The sequence below is a fragment of the Oncorhynchus kisutch genome, linkage group LG1 (assembly GCF_002021735.2).
Source record: "Oncorhynchus kisutch isolate 150728-3 linkage group LG1, Okis_V2, whole genome shotgun sequence".
Lineage (NCBI taxonomy): Eukaryota > Metazoa > Chordata > Actinopteri > Salmoniformes > Salmonidae > Oncorhynchus > Oncorhynchus kisutch.
In genome coordinates, this window is record NC_034174.2 from 24970836 (window position 1) to 24986728 (window position 15893).

At 44.9% G+C, this 15893-nt stretch overlaps 1 protein-coding gene across 5 annotated transcripts in view; it reads left to right on the forward strand.

Annotated features, from left to right (window-relative positions):
- prickle2b (prickle homolog 2b) overlaps positions 1–14017 on the forward strand; it is a 104044-nt gene extending 90027 nt beyond the window's left edge. For 4 of the 5 annotated variants that reach the window (XM_031805484.1, XM_020491545.2, XM_020491561.2 and 1 more), the window contains 7 exons: positions 1588–1771; positions 6937–7050; positions 7216–7353; positions 8055–8258; positions 8991–9177; positions 10325–11185; positions 12191–14017. In XM_031805484.1, coding sequence (XP_031661344.1) covers positions 1640–1771; positions 6937–7050; positions 7216–7353; positions 8055–8258; positions 8991–9177; positions 10325–11185; positions 12191–13104 — 2550 coding nt within the window. In that variant the 5' untranslated portion in view covers positions 1588–1639 and the 3' untranslated portion in view covers positions 13105–14017. Of the gene's footprint in view, positions 1–1587; positions 1772–6936; positions 7101–7215; positions 7354–8054; positions 8259–8990; positions 9178–10324; positions 11186–12190 lie in introns of those variants that run through there. The other variant, XM_031805650.1, reaches the window with a different exon arrangement.
- The last annotated feature ends 1876 nt before the right edge of the window (positions 14018–15893 follow it).

Here is a 15893-nt window from a genome sequence, read left to right on the forward strand (position 1 = left end):
GTATCATGTTGTATCTTAAACCTATCAATGTTACATTGAGCAGGGTGAATGAAATATGAATGACAGTCATCCAATATGCTCTAGTAGAAAAAAGGCCATGTTCATTTAAAAAAATCGGCCTCCCTCATCTTAAACGGCACTGACCGCCACTGCTATACACCATTTACACACATTTATATTCCAGACTCTGTTCTGGAAGCTAATTTCCTGCAATTCCGTCCATTTTGCCATGGTGTTTTGTACTGTGTATTTAAATATGTCGAAATAATTCTTGACATTACTCTTTCTAATATTTCTACTATTTTAGTTACACCGTTTATACACACCACATATTTATTTATATACTGGATTCTTGACATAGCTCACTCTATATCTACTTCTGTACATATCATTCTTAGTATATCTTGTGTAGGTTCATCTGGTGTATATATGTATAGACTATATTTGGATTAATTTTACAGTGCTATTTGGCTTGTTAATTGGATTAGTTACGACATTTCGTGATTATTTGTGTAATTATTTGACATTTTATTGCGTTGTTAGGCACTAGTAACAAAAGCATTTCCCTGCACACGCTTTAACATCTGCTAAACTGTGTACGTGACCAATAAACTTTTAATTTGTTTTTGATTGGCTACCTGGGGGGCAGTAGAAGTCAGTGGATACGACCCGCGGGCCTCCCTCTGTGTCCAACGGTTACAGGGTCTGCTGCCTGGACAGAGTTTCACTGTGTGTGTGTGTGTGGCCTAGTACACAACTTGAGTTTATTCTGTTTTAAAGGGTGAGGGTGAAAAAAGGCTCTAGTCACATGTATTATACCTAAATTGGAATGGACATCAAAACGGAAGCGCCACACTCTTACAAACATTTGCAAACCTTGTTCTGTATGCGAACAAACAGATACCTTGTGTGGGTCTGTTAATCTGTTGCATGGTTCTTGATTAATGAGAACAGATTTTTATCCTGTTTGAGCATCTGAAACCGCTTGAAGCTAACCTTGTAAAGACAGGAGGAGAAATGTGTATTTACAGTACTGATTTCCATCACTGTCAGTAGCTCGGCGAATCATTTCCCTAACCTGTTTGTCGTTATGTCCTCACTGGTGTTACCTAGAGGATTGTGGGACCTAGAATGTCTCTGAGATCCTGCTCTCTCTGTAAAACATGTGAACCCTGGCCCTTGAACTGTGTGGAGTTTAGATTTCACATACTTCATTGCCAAGGAGATTAGATTTCACATGCTTTGTTGCCATGGAGATTAGATTTCACATGCTTTGTTGCTTTACAATGGAAACCCCTCAAAACAAAGATGGACATCGAGAGAGGTCTGAACTCAACCCACATTTTGCCATACGTACAAGGCATAAGTCCTGGTTGGTTGCTAACAGTGTTTTATATCACTAAGCTTGGACTATGGGATAACAGTTTCTCACTTTTCTATTCTTCCTGAAGAAAAGACATGTCCACTCAATGTTAGCTTTGGTATCTTATCACTGACCTCAGCTCGCTGTCCCAGTGTCCTGTAGAAAGATCTGTGTCCACTGTAAGCTTTGATAACTGACTTCTGCTTTGTCCCTGTGTCCTGTAGGAACATCTGTGTCCACTGTAAGTGCCACCGTGAGGAGCATGTGGTGACGGCCATGCCTCTGGAGATGGAGAAGACCATCACTAAGCTGATGTATGACTTCCAGAGGAACTCCACCTCAGATGACGACTCAGGCTGCGCACTGGAGGAGTATGCCTGGGTGCCCCCGGGGCTCAAACCTGAACAGGTATGATAGACACACACACACCGGGGACTCAAAAAGGAGTATGGTTTGCTTTCACTATTCCATCTCCTCTGTGTTGGATTATAGTTCTACTTGCCATCTTATATTGCGTGTGTGGTGTTCAAGTAAGCTGATAGGTTTACAAGGATTATATGATGCCAGTGGTTGAGTGAGTATCTCATTAATTCTGCTTGCAAACTGTTTACTCGTGATTTCACAAGCCCATTGTTGACTCTGTTAAGCTGGGATATGCAGAAATATATTACATGCCCTGTGAGCATCCAAGAAACCATCTTTACAAGGCTCTTGTGTACCGAAGGTGTGTGTGTGTGCTTGTTATTGGACAATAAAACCTTTTTATAGATGTGAGTTTCATTTTCTTGATGAACTGAAAGGAAGCCTTATTGCTTGTGCAATCGGGTGGTCAATATTCTGTTAACTAGTCCCCCATTTCAGTCGCCCAAGGCTGAGCACCGCCATTTTTCATCCCCAAGAGTCACATGTGACCGCCAGTCAATTAAGCACCCTTTTAAAAGCAGCTCAACACCAGCCTGCCAAAATGGAGCCCGGCAAGGATAGACTGACTGATAGATTTCTAAAGCAGTAGGGCAATAAGATTGGGCGTGTTGCAGTTATAGGAGTGGATTTGCATTGAGGGAAAAGGCTATATTTTGCAGGATTTGCTGCTGGTTACATATGTACATTGAGTATCCAGGTATACAGTTGAGCTTTCCCCAACCTGACATTCAAGTCAGGAGAGAGAGCGAGAGAGAGAGAGCGAGAGAGAGAGAGAGAGAGCGAGAGAGAGAGAGAGAGAGAGAGAGAGCGAGAGAGAGAGAGACCAGTTAATCTGTAGAATCTGAGCTCCTGGTTTAGGTTTCTCCTCAGTGACCCAGTCCCACTGCTCTGTCAGGAAGAGGAGCATCCTATTCAGTCTCAACTGGTGTCAAGTCACCATTCTGTAACATATTTTCCACAAAGACAGTGGGAGCCATTCCATCAAACAGTGTTTCCGCTAAACATGTTTTCCCCTTGCTCTGCAATGATATGAAATTGTATTGGTAATGTGAAACTGAAGGATTCTCGGCTGCATTTCAACTACAAGTTCTTATTTTTATAAGACTGCCATTATTGACTGTGCTGAGAAGTTATTGGTTCTGGCCTCAGGAAGGTCCAGCCAATATACACTCTCTCCCTTGATGTCAGAGCTAATAAAATGTCAGGACATTGCCAGGATACAGGGAAGTTCAGGCCAAATATGTTACTAAGCAGCCGTTACTGATGTCTCTCTGTTGTTGGAAAGGCAGATCACGCAGTCTGTCTCCCGTTGCTTTTACCTTGTGTCACAAGAGACGAGGAAGAATCTGCCTGCTCATCCAAGAGGAAATTAAACCAAAAAGCTTTGACTATTTCATTGTTTTTGTAGCTGTAAAGACCATGTCTACACTCACGTTGATGGAAATGGCAGCCTGTTACCATTCATTGTACTTTGGAATGGCAGTCCTTCCGTCTTGACCTGACGAAGATCCGTTTCGGATCATACTGTTGTCAATAAAGTTGCGATTTGGGAGCTTTAACAGTGTGCGGGCCTTCTTGTTCCTTACCTGTCCTTCCTTCATGCGTGATGGGCTGTTGCAATGGTGTTTTGTTAAAGTATGGTATGTCCAATAAACGCTCACTGTTGCATGTTTCAGGACTGGACTTTGATTGTGTCCTAAACGCGGTCAGTCTTGCCAGTGAACAGCGATGAAAAACAGGTGTGGGGGGTGGACTCTGTTCTGTTGGTTTCCAAAATAAACCCCAAAACCCTGCCATTTGATTTACCCTTTAAAAGTAATACATTCTCCATACAATTAGAAAGCAGATTTAATCTGTTTCCATGCCCCTGATTACTATTATTATCCTAATCTGCTCGTCCTAACTGGCTTTGGGGAGTGTGGATGTGTGTCCTGCTCCACACATCTCTACCACAGTGTGTGTGTTGGGCCTCAAGTGTATAGGCCAGTGGTTGTTGTTGGACGTGTGTTCAGTGATTTATCAGGGCTTGGTCACTGTGGGTGTGTGTGTCTGTGTGTTCAGTGATTTATCAGGGCTTGGTCTTCGTGGGTGTGTGTCTGTGTGTTCTCTGATTTATCAGGGCTTGACCACAGTTTTGTTTCATGAAATATGCAAGGATCCCTGAGCCGCTTCTGTGATTCCCTATCCCTTGTCGACCCGAGCCAAGCCAACCAAAACACAACCAGAGGAATTGAGTTGCACTTAAAGCAGAACACACTTATAAAAGGGGGATGTTTCACCCTGGACATGAATAAAAGTTAAAAGACTAACCCACAATAAACATGCACCTAGTTTTATTTCCAAGAATCACAGACTGTTTCCAGCTGTCATAGAACATGTTGTAGTGTGTTTGGGTATACATTTCGACATCAGAGATTATAGATAATCCAGAGGCTATATATACATACATACATTCAATGCCCTTGCTGATGGAAGGAGGTTTTCACTCAAAATCCTACGATACATGGCCCCATTCATTCTTTCCTTTACACGGATCAGTCGTCCTGGTCCCTTTGCAGAAAAACAGCCCCAAAGCATGTTTCCACCCCCATGCTTCACAGTAGGTATGGTGTTCTTTGGATGCAACTCAGCATTCTTTGTCCTCCAAACACGACAAGTTGAGTTTTTACCAAAAAGTTATATTTTGGTTTCATCTGACCATATGACATTCTCCCAATCTTCTTCTGGATCATCCAAATGCTCTCTAGCAAACTTCAGACGGCCTGGACATGTACTGGCTTAAGCAGGGGGACACGTCTGGCACTGCAGGATTTGAGTCCCTGGCGGCGTAGTGTGTTACTGATGGTAGGCTTTGTTACTTTGGTCCCAGCTCTCTGCAGGTCATTCACTAGGTCCCCCGTGTGGTTCTGTGATTTTTGCTCACCGTTCTTGTGATCATTTTGACCCCACGGGGTGAGATCTTGCGTGGAGCCCCAGATCGAGGGAGATTATCAGTGGTCTTGTATGTCTTCCATTTCCTAATAATTGCTCCCACAGTTGATTTCTTCAAACCAAGCTGCTTACCTATTGCAGATTCAGTCTTCCCAGCCTGGTGCAGGTCTACAATTTTGTTTCTGGTGTCCTTTGACAGCTCTTTGGTCTTGGCCATAGTGGAGTTTGGAGTGTGACTGTTTGAGGTTGTGGACAGGTGTCTTTTATACTGATAACAAGTTCAAACAGGTAACAAGTGGAGGACAGAGGAGCCTCTTAAAGAAGAAGTTACAGGTCTATGAGAGCCAGAAATCTTGCTTGTTTGTAGGTGACCAAATACTTATTTTCAATTTGCAAATAAATGCATTAAAAATCCTACAATGTGATTTTATGGATTTTTTCTCATTTTGTCTGTCATAGTTGAAGTGTACCTATGATGAGAATTACAGGCCTCTCATCTTTTTAAGTGGGAGAACTTCCACAATTGGTGACTGACTAAATACTTTTTTGCCCCACTGTACGTGTACACACACACACACACACTGAGTGTACCACGCATTAAGAACATCTTCCTAATATTGAATTTGAACCCCTTTTGCCCTCAGAACAGCCTCAATTTGTTGGGGCATGGACTACAAGGTACCAAAAGAGTTCCACGGGGATGCTGGCCCATGTTGACTCCAAGTCAAGCATACAGCGTTGTACGAGGTCTTCCGTTTCTTGACCATTTCTCACATGGAATAGCCTTCATTTCTCAGAACAAGAATAGACTGATTAGATTCAGAAGAAAGTTATTTGTTTCTGGCCATTTTGAGCCTGTAATCAAATGGACATAAAACAGCTTTTCTTTCAAAAACAAGGACATTTCTAAGTGACCCAACTTTTGAACGGTAGTGTATATATTTGTATTTATTAAATGCAGAAGACTTTCTTCATTATTCATGGCTATCCTTATTGTTGTGGTAGCAGGCCCTTTGAATCGCACCCAAGGACAAAGCCGATAGGTTCCAGTCCAAAGATCCATTTATTGGGTACATAGGCTATTAAAATGGGCTTGCCTGTGGCTCTGTGGTCAGCACATATTGTTTGCCTCTCCTGTACCGCTGGCCCCCTTCTCGCTCTCTCTCTCTCTCTTTTGCCTTCTTTTGCTCCATCCTCTGGCGCTCGATGCTCCAGACATCAACGCAATTGAAGACCGCTGGCTCCCATTCTGTTCTGCCCCCCTGTTACTCTATAATGGAGAGACTGTAATACATTTCTACCAGAATGACGTTCATTGTTGTAAAGATAATAATGTAAAGAATGTAGCAGTCATTTTGAATAGTGGGATTAGTATGAATCCTCTGTCTGACACAAACACGGTTCGTGTGTGTGATGTCGAGGGGTAATGCATTGCATTCTCATGTCAACATGCTGGGAGGGAGTAAAAGGCCAGATTCCAATAAGACTGCATCGGAGGGTCATAAATCCAAGTGATTTTATATGTGTGTGTGTCTTGTGTGTATGTACTGCATGTATGTGTGTTCTTGTGGTAGGGTTAGGGTCACACTGCAGATATAAATGTTCTCCTTCCTCAAATAGCCTACACCATTCCAATAAATGTTAATTTGCTACTTGTAGGCTAATCTGTGTACCATGTCACTGGTATAAAAAAAAAATATATATATATATATATATATATTTCACCTTTTATTTAACCAGGTAGGCCAGTTGAGAACAAGTTCTCATTTACAACTGCGACCTGGACAAGATAAAGCAAAGCAGAGCGACAAAAACAACAACACAGAGTTACACATTGGATTAACAAATGTACAGTTAATAACATAATAGAAAAAAATATATACAGTGTGTACAAATGGAGTAAGGAGGTAAGGCAATAAATAGGCCATAGTGGTGAAGTAATTATATATGTGTAGATGAGGATGTGCAAGTAGAAATACTGGTGTGCAAAAGAGCAGAAAATCAAAAACCGATATGGTGATGAGGTAGGTAGTTGGTTGGCTGGGTTATTTACAGATGGGCTGTGTACAGCTGCAGCGATCTGTTAGCAGCTCTGACAGCTTACCGTAGTGGTGGCTCTGACAGCTTACCGTAGTGGTGCCTCTGACAGCTTACCGTAGTGGTGGCTCTGACAGCTTACCGTAGTGGTGGCTCTGACAAGTCTGTTTCTCTCCCGTCAGGTTCATCAGTACTACAGTTCCCTGCCTGAGGACAAGGTGCCCTATGTAAACAGCCCAGGAGAGAAGCACCGCATCAAACAGCTCCTCCATCAGCTGCCCCCCCATGACAATGAGGTGAGACCCCCTGCCTCACGGGCCCCTGGGCACACAGACTTTGGAAAGGGGTAATTTGTCACAGTGACATTGTAACGTATGTCTCTAGCTTAATAATTACAACAAACTACAGAGTTTCTGTTTCTCTGCTGCCATTTATTTTAACAATCTGTGTGTGTTTTCCAGGTACGTTACTGTAACACTCTGGACGATGAGGAGAAGCGGGAGCTCAAACTCTTCAGTAACCAACGGAAACGAGAGAATCTGGGCCGCGGCAGTGTGAGACCGTTTCCTGTGACGATGACCGGAGTGATTTGTGAGCAGGTACACTGACTCCTGCGAGACTGGGACTGGTGCACTCACATGATGAGTAGGGCAGAGGCAGGACAGACATCTGGTAGACGTTATACATCAGTGGCTATAGTTGGTGAGATGTGATAGAAATACGTGTATAGTCACATCACTATGAGGGATCTCTCACAAGAAAGAAAAAACTTTAGCAGGTTATCAAAGGAAATGACTATGAAGGTGAAGGACATGCACATCTCTTTTGTGGTAGAATCTAACAGAATCTTAAGTACCCAGTGACATTTCTCACTTTTATTGTGATTCACCACGTGAAGTGCTCAGCTGACATTTAAAAGCAGCTCATATAATGGAGCCTCACATTCAAGTTATGACCCTGTCTTTCACCAATGGTATACTTGAGGGTCTTGTGTTTCCCCTACTGTTTGTAACTTTCTCCTCTCCCTCTTTCTCCCACCGCTCTAAATCTCTGCTGCACTCGCTGACCTTTCTCTCTTTGTCACTCTGTCTCCTTCACTCCATCTCCCTCCTTTCTCCCCTCCCTACCATCTCTCACTGTCAAACCCCACTCATTCCCACTCCCCGTACCTTTCTTCTCCTCTAATCTTCCTCTCCCCTTCCTATCCTCTCCCTCCTCCCTTTTTCTCTCTCCTCCACCATGTCTCTTTCTCCTCCCCCATCTCTCCCCTCCACCATCTCTGTCTCTGACCATCTCTCAGTGTGGGGGGCAGATAAACGGAGGTGACATTGCAGTGTTCGCGTCGCGGGCGGGCCACGTTGTGTGTTGGCACCCTGGCTGCTTTGTGTGCAGCATGTGTGACGAGCTGCTGGTGGACCTCATCTACTTCTACCAGGAAGGGAAGATCTACTGTGGTAGGCACCACGCAGAGAGACTCAAACCACGCTGCTCCGCATGTGACGAGGTGAGTGCAGACCCCACTAAACACACCCACAGGCACAAAACACACATACAGTACACCCACGCAGTCACAATCCTCTCTGATACTAAACCTTTCATAGGCCTTCCCAGCAAATATTATACTGAATACTATGACACTAACTGGGCTCCCGAGTGGCGCAGTGGTCTAAGGCACTTCATCTCAGTGCTTGAGGTATCACTACAGACCCTGGTTCGATTCCAGGCTGTATCACAGCCAGCCGTGATTGGGAGTCCCATAGAGCGGCACACAATTGGCCCAGCGTCGTAAGGGTTAGGGTTTGGCCGGGGTAGGCAGTCATTGTAAATAAGAATTTGTTCTTATCTGACTTGCATAGTTAAATAAAGGTTAAATAAAAAAATAAAAAAATAAAACTGCCATGCAAAACACAATAGATGATTTAGAGATGGGTAAACAGAAGAGACCTATATGGTGTTGTCTTGAAATACATTGCTATAATATGGGAATAATTAAGCATTGTTTTCAATTAGATCTCCAATCACATGATCCCAAAGAGTGGGTTGTAAAAGTGGTGTAATACAGTAGGACCGTGTCTGTCAGTATGCAGGAGGGAGAGGTCTACAGCAGCAGGCAGCGAGGCCTTGATGTCTTTGTCCTGTCATTCTCTGTAATTGGGTGAGAAGGGCCATGCCTCAGAGAAAAAGCAGCATGATAAATGATACCTTCCCCATCCCTCTTCCCTCTCTCTGTCTTTAGATCATCTTTGCGGACGAGTGTACGGAGGCGGAGGGCAGGCACTGGCACATGAAGCACTTCTGCTGTTTCGAGTGTGAGACAGTGCTGGGCGGCCAGCGGTACATCATGAAGGAGGGCCGGCCCTACTGCTGCAGCTGTTTTCAGTCCCTCTATGCAGAGTACTGTGACTCCTGTGGGGAGCACATTGGTATGCCACACACCCAACCCATCCATCAGAGCCAACGCAGGGCCCTAGGTCCAATACGTGAACCCTATTCTTGAGCACTAGAGCACTGGCCTATGCAAAGCTAGATGATTTCACTGACGCTCTTTCAGCTGAAGGATTTCTGTAATGGTAATAGAGAACAGAGGAATGACCTGGATTTAGCTTGGAGAAACATTTCAGGGAGAAATTTGCAATGGTGCAGAGATGACCTGCTTTTAGCTGAGAGTAACTGTGGGTAGGACTTAATGCAACACTGGCATGCAGATACTGTATTGTCCTTAAAATACAGACTATGTGAATTTAAGACCGTTTTCACAAAGGGGAAAAAGGTCAGTGTGTGAAATCAATACAATTTCAAATGTATTCAGCAGATACATGTTTCACACATTATTTTCAGGGTAGGTTAACCAACCCTGTTCTGAGTAGGATAACTTATTTCGGAGGGTAAACCCAGCACCGTATCACCAGTTGGCCCAGTGCAAGCTCTGTGTGTTCCTCCCAGTCCAGAGAGCTGCTGGTTTATCCCTCAACAGGATCCCCAGCTGTGATCTGGCATGGCCCTCAACAGACAGACATGCAGCTCTGTAATTATTTGTTATACAGGATAAAGAAAGTATTTGAGTAAAACTGATTATAAATTGAAAACACGTTGAAACCAGATGGCAGCCATTAGCCTAGGACCATTCTCCCCGGCAATTCCAAACATACTTCAAATGCAATGTGTTTATACAGTGCCAGGCATGGTACATAATGAGTAAACTCAGCTAAGTGTCATAGCCCCAAAGCCTTTCTTCACTCAAGTTTACTTATAATTTCCTACTACAGTTTTAACTTTTTTTTAAATCCAGTTTAGGGATGATATCGTTATCTTTTGATTCGGATATGAGTTCTCCCTCTAGAATATTTAGCTCATGTTTTGTATTTGATTAGCCTCAATTTGCCTAGCTGCTTATAGCACTTTCTCTTTCACATTCCCCAGCAACAGTATTTCTACAATGATTAGTCTTGAGGGTTTTCTGTTGCAGGCATTGACCCTAAGCATTACTGAGCAAAACAGTCAAATGTATTGGGACTTTTTCATGGACATTTTGGCTTATATGCTAACAAGTCTTTCTGCTCTTTCCCGCAGGCATTGACCAGGGCCAGATGACGTATGACGGGCAGCACTGGCACGCCACAGAGGGCTGTTTCTGCTGTGCCCGCTGTAAGTGCTCCCTCCTAGGTCGCCCCTTCCTGCCCAAACAGGGACAAATCTTCTGCTCACGCTCATGCAGCCTTGGAGGTGAGCCTAACGGGTCAGACTCCTCAGACTCTGCCTTCCAGAGCACACACTCTACTCGAGAGCCCCACCACAGCTCCAAGGCTGGGAAGAACAGGGGTCAGGCAGGGCGGTTTTCGGGCGAGGTGGACCCTCTCTCCTTACAGATGGACCTGTTGAGTCTGTCCAGCCAGACGCCCAGTCTGACCCGTGAGCCGCCCGCATGGAAGAGCCAGGGACAGGGAGGCGACACGTACCCCTACGAGGGCCGATCAGACCACACAGCAACACCCACTCCACTCCAGCTGCTCAGCCAATACAACGTCAGGACTGCTTATAACTCCACCTCCCCCGGGCAGGGCAGCCAACCAGACCCCAGGTCCAAGGAGACGGGTGTCCCCAAGAGGCCGCTCATCTCAGCCGTGAAGGGCCACTCTATGAATGAGAACTGGTTCCACAAGGACTCAGTCAACTACTACCCCCCCAAACTGAAACCCCAGCAAAGCATTGACGTACCCCACAGCTCCTCACCCCACAATGGCTTCTCTGACAAGCGCTCAGTCAGTCTGCATGTGTTCCAGAGGGAGAACCAGAGGGACAGGGAGGTGGGGCCTCCCCAGATGGGGCGCAGCAGGAACCCCATCAGTGCACTTAGCTTCACGGAGCAGCTCACTCCCCTAGAGCAGACACCCAGGGGTTCCATGGAGTCACTCACCCTGTCCAACGCTACAGGTAACTCATTCAAAATGCACCATCATGTGAAGATGAATTCATGTGATTATATTTGAAGCAATATATTTTACTGCTCAGGACATTTTATTTCTCACATAATACTGCAACCCATCTGGGGCTAACGAAACAAGTATCGTTCACATAAGAGTGTAATGTCTATTATATCGATGGTTATAACCGACTACTATCTTGATGTAGTAATGATATTCAGGGGAGTGCCAATTAGTCTGACAAATTGAGTATCGTAGCGAATATGGGCAATTTTCTGGATACGATTATGATTCAAGTATTTTTTGTCATTATCAGTGATCAGGAGAAAAAAATATGCCAACAAGCATCTTTCTCATGTCAGTCAGAAACAGAGTTTCTAAACCATGCGGTGCTCTCTTTGAGTCAGTCATGTGTGTGCTCTGAATAACTGGCTAGTTTTCCTGTCTGTAAAGAGAAGGGCGGGCGGGACATTGATTCTGCTGCTCTGATTGGATAGAGTGAAGCTGTATTTCTCCATCCACTCGCTTCATAATTTCACTCAATCACTTTTCCTCACGTGTTTTCAGTCTGATCATTTAGATTTCTGCTGCTACTATGATAAATCACACGGCGAAGACGTTTGCTATCAAGCTATCAATGTGCATAATATCTAACAAGTGGGGGGCAAGGGTCGGGAAAAAATATGAAATGCACATTCTGACTGAGTGACAGCAAACTTGGCTGCCCACTGCAAGTTGAGGACATATACACACCCACCCCTCTGCGCACTGCTCCTAATCTGCAGTTTTTTTGCAGTGCGAACATGCAAGGAGGTATTTTGCCCACATTTATTTGGGTATATTAAAACACTTCCGTTTTTCATATCACAAGTACCATTCGATCTGACTATCAACTGTCAACTTACGGATACGATTAGGAATACGAGTATAGCAATGTCAGCACACTCCTAATGATCATAATGAGGACAACTGATGAAGTTGACCACTGACTAATCCCTCTGTTCTCCCTCTGAAGGAACGTCAGCAGATGGAGGGAAGCGCCAGGAGCACCTGTCTCGTTTCTCTATGCCCGACCTGAGCAAAGACTCTGGCATGAACGTGTCAGAGAAGAGCAACATTGGCACCCTCAACTCCTCAGTCCAGTTCCACAGTTCTGAGTCTCTGCGCAGCCTGACCTCAGGCCAGCCCTACATGGAGCTGGAGCCCCCGGTGCAGGTGCAGTATCCTCTGCAGTACTGTGAGCCCTCAGGCCTGGGCATGGGGATGGGCCACTTGCCCCCCGGCTTCACCTACCAGGAGGAGGACAGGGTCAGCCTGGTGAGCAGCGCTAATGCTGCACGCCTCCCGCCCATCAGCGAGCGCACCCGGAGACGAGGAGAGGGCCCGGGCATGGCTGCCCCTGAAGACACCCCTCAGCGCCGTAGACACCACCACCACCGGTCCCGTCGCTCCAGACGCTCCCGCTCGGAGAATGCCCTGCACCTGGCCACTGAGCGCAGGGAGAGGCCCCAGCTGAGAGTCAGAGAGGATTATGACCAATTCCCCCCTCCCCGGGGCGCCAGGGACCTGTTTGGGGGTGCAAGGGGGAGGTGCAGGGGGCCGGAGCCGTTCCGGCAGTGCCCTCGCACCACCTCTGACCTCACCCTGCAGAACCCAGGAGCCCACCGCCGTCTTGCCGGGCCCTACTCATGGGACGACTATGAGGATGAGTGGTGCTCCACCTGCTCTTCATCGTCTGAGTCAGAGGACGAGGGATACTTCCTGGGAGAGCCCATTCCTAGGCCCGTGCAGCTCAGGTACCTAAGCAGCCAGGAGCTCCTCCACAAGTACAGCTCCACGGGGGTGGGCGGACCGCACCAAATGAGCGGCAGAGGAGGACAGCTGCACACCCGGAAACGCCGGAAAAGCAAGAATTGCATAATCTCTTAACATTCGCCACATGGCAAGAGTCAAGACAATGTGCCCTCCCTCCCCAGTATACACTAACATAGTTCATCTGTTCAGAAAAGAAAACAGCCGCTCCTCAATTTGGGTATTGTGAGGTTGACAATGTTTGATATGCAGTTGGGTAAACCGTTGACAGAATGTTTTGCATGTTTATCCATTTAATGTTTGAGAATAAGATATCCTGAGTACTGATTATATTTCTCTGACTCTCACTCTGCGTTATGCTTGTCTGTCACCATGTTTATCAAAGACAATGTGCAATCGTAATAATAATGTCATTTCTATTCACAGCAACAGTAAGGTACAGACAGTTTAGTAAGGTCCAGCTATTTCATGCAATGTGATTTAGGTGTATACCATTATACTCAAGTTTATAGGCTGTATATAACTAAATTAATTCATTCACTAAATTAAGGAAGTAATGTAAATACTATGTAAATGATGTCCCACATATTTTTATATTTTGTATAGAATCATTTATGTATTGAATATCTATAATGTAGAAATAGAAACCGCATGCCTGTTAATGTACTGATGTTGTCCTGCATTGGAATAAAATAGCATTTCAGAGAGAGATTGACAGGTGTCCGTACCCTCACTGGAGACTGGTGGGTTCATGTGAAGCGATGTCTACCACTGAACAGTCACGCTCACCATCTGCTCAGTGCTAAAATGAACGAGAACATGGTAAAAGCACACCTCTCTGTAAATGTCATTACCCCCATGAGGTCATGAGTCAAGTGTTACAAATATTGTGATTAATGGGCCTTTACGGAACTGTTTGCAAACAGATGTCTGTGAGCTCTAGCTGAGCTTATCATAAACCCAGATAAATTATGTGCTGCTGATACATCTCCATGAATTAATGCATTAAAAGCTATGCTAATGGGATTCATATGGTCTTCACTGAAGCGCAGTTTGTAACTCACAAGCTATCTCCTCAATTAATATAACCTTTACATCCAAAATGACAGGAGTAGTTTACTTCTCTCTTGTCATTTTGTTCTCCCGTTTTCTACTTTTACACTTAGACAAGAGATCCAGGTTAAGTTTGTGTTTGAAAGGTGAAGTAGCAGGGCAATAAATTGGACTGTGTCAGTGTGGTCAGAGGATTACGCTAGCTAGGTCTCGGGCCCTCGTAATCTGTGTCCACTCCACACCCTCCCCTCTGCTGCAGGTCTCAAAACTATAGGTATTTAACTACACGCTCTAGATGAAAAGTGATTGAAGACCAATGCTACTGACGTGTTGGGGGCATTAGTATGTGTTTATGTAGGTTCCTTTTAGAGGCTTACTTTCATTGTTTTGTTTTGCTGTGGTCAAATAACAAAGGGCGAGAGAGGAGTTCTCATTTTGTTGACTGTTATGACCAAAACAGCGGCACAAACTTCAGACACATTTCTGTTCTGTCTTTTTACCCCTGTTTTACTGAGCCCCTAGGCCACTGCCATTAAGTCATACCCACAGAGATGCACATTGTCACAAAATAAATGAGTAGTGGAAAAAACAAACCCCCCTTTTGTCACCAGTCATCTGTGTATTAATCTAACGGAACACATGTTTCAAAACTCATCAGAGCACACAGCCTTACTTCATTAACCCAACCCATATATTTATTCATTTCTTTTACATATCTTGTCATCCCTGCGGGCCTTTACCCAAGGACAGAGGGGTTGTGCAGTCAGTGTGTGTGTCAATGGTTTGGCACTGAGAGCAAGTGTCTTTTCCATGTGCTTAATTAAAGCTGAGATGAGAGGCACCACAGATTGTAAGCCAAATGCTTTCTGGGCTACACACCATAGAGGAGTAGATAATCCCTGAGTTGTGTTGATGCAGGACAGTGGTCTGGTCCGCTGGGGGCCAGCTGACTCCAGGAAGATTACACTGGAGAGAACAAACATCCCATATATGGCTCTGGGAAAGTGGGATACCTAGGCAGTTGTCCAACTGAATGTGTCTTCTGCATTTAACCCAACCCTTAATCAATGTCCATGGCGCACAGTGAACAGTGGGTTAACTGCCTTGCTCGGGCAGAAGGACATATTTTTACCATGACAGCTCTGGGATTTGATCCAGCAACTTTTCCGTTATTGGCCCAACGCTCTAACCACTAGGCTACCCTCTGGTAATGCCATCTTTGTTATTTGTCTCACTGAATGTTGTGGTCCATGTATTTACACAGTACATTCTTATGGGAATGTGGTTTGAATACTTCTATACTTGTGTTTGTCATAGGGAGTTTGTATGGGGCTTGTGAAAAGCACAATGTGTCGAAGTATGTAACATTCAAAGCATGCCAACGTGAAAACAGCTTGTGTCTTTTCAATTTGCATTTTAATTGCAGAATGAAGTTGATCACGCCTAAGCTAATGACGATCACATATTTCAAATGAAGCTAAACTGCTGCAGGTCAACAGAGTGAAAAGAAGTGTGATCGACCACCTGTTACTGAGGAGACTACTAACAAGCATGTGTGTTATAAACTCAGCAAAAACATAATCGTCCTCACTGTCAACTGAGTTTATTTTCAGGAAACTCAACATGTGTACATATTTGTATGAACATAACGAGATTCAAAACCTGGGACATAAACTGAACAAGTTCCACAGACATGTGACTAACAGAGATTGAATAATGTGTCCCTGAACAAAGGGGGGGGGGGGGTCAAAATCAAAAGTAACAGTCAGTATCTGGCCCTAGCCCTCACTCTCCGATCCAACAGGTCCCAGACGTGCTCAATGGGATTGAGAGCCGGGCTCTTCGCTGGCCAT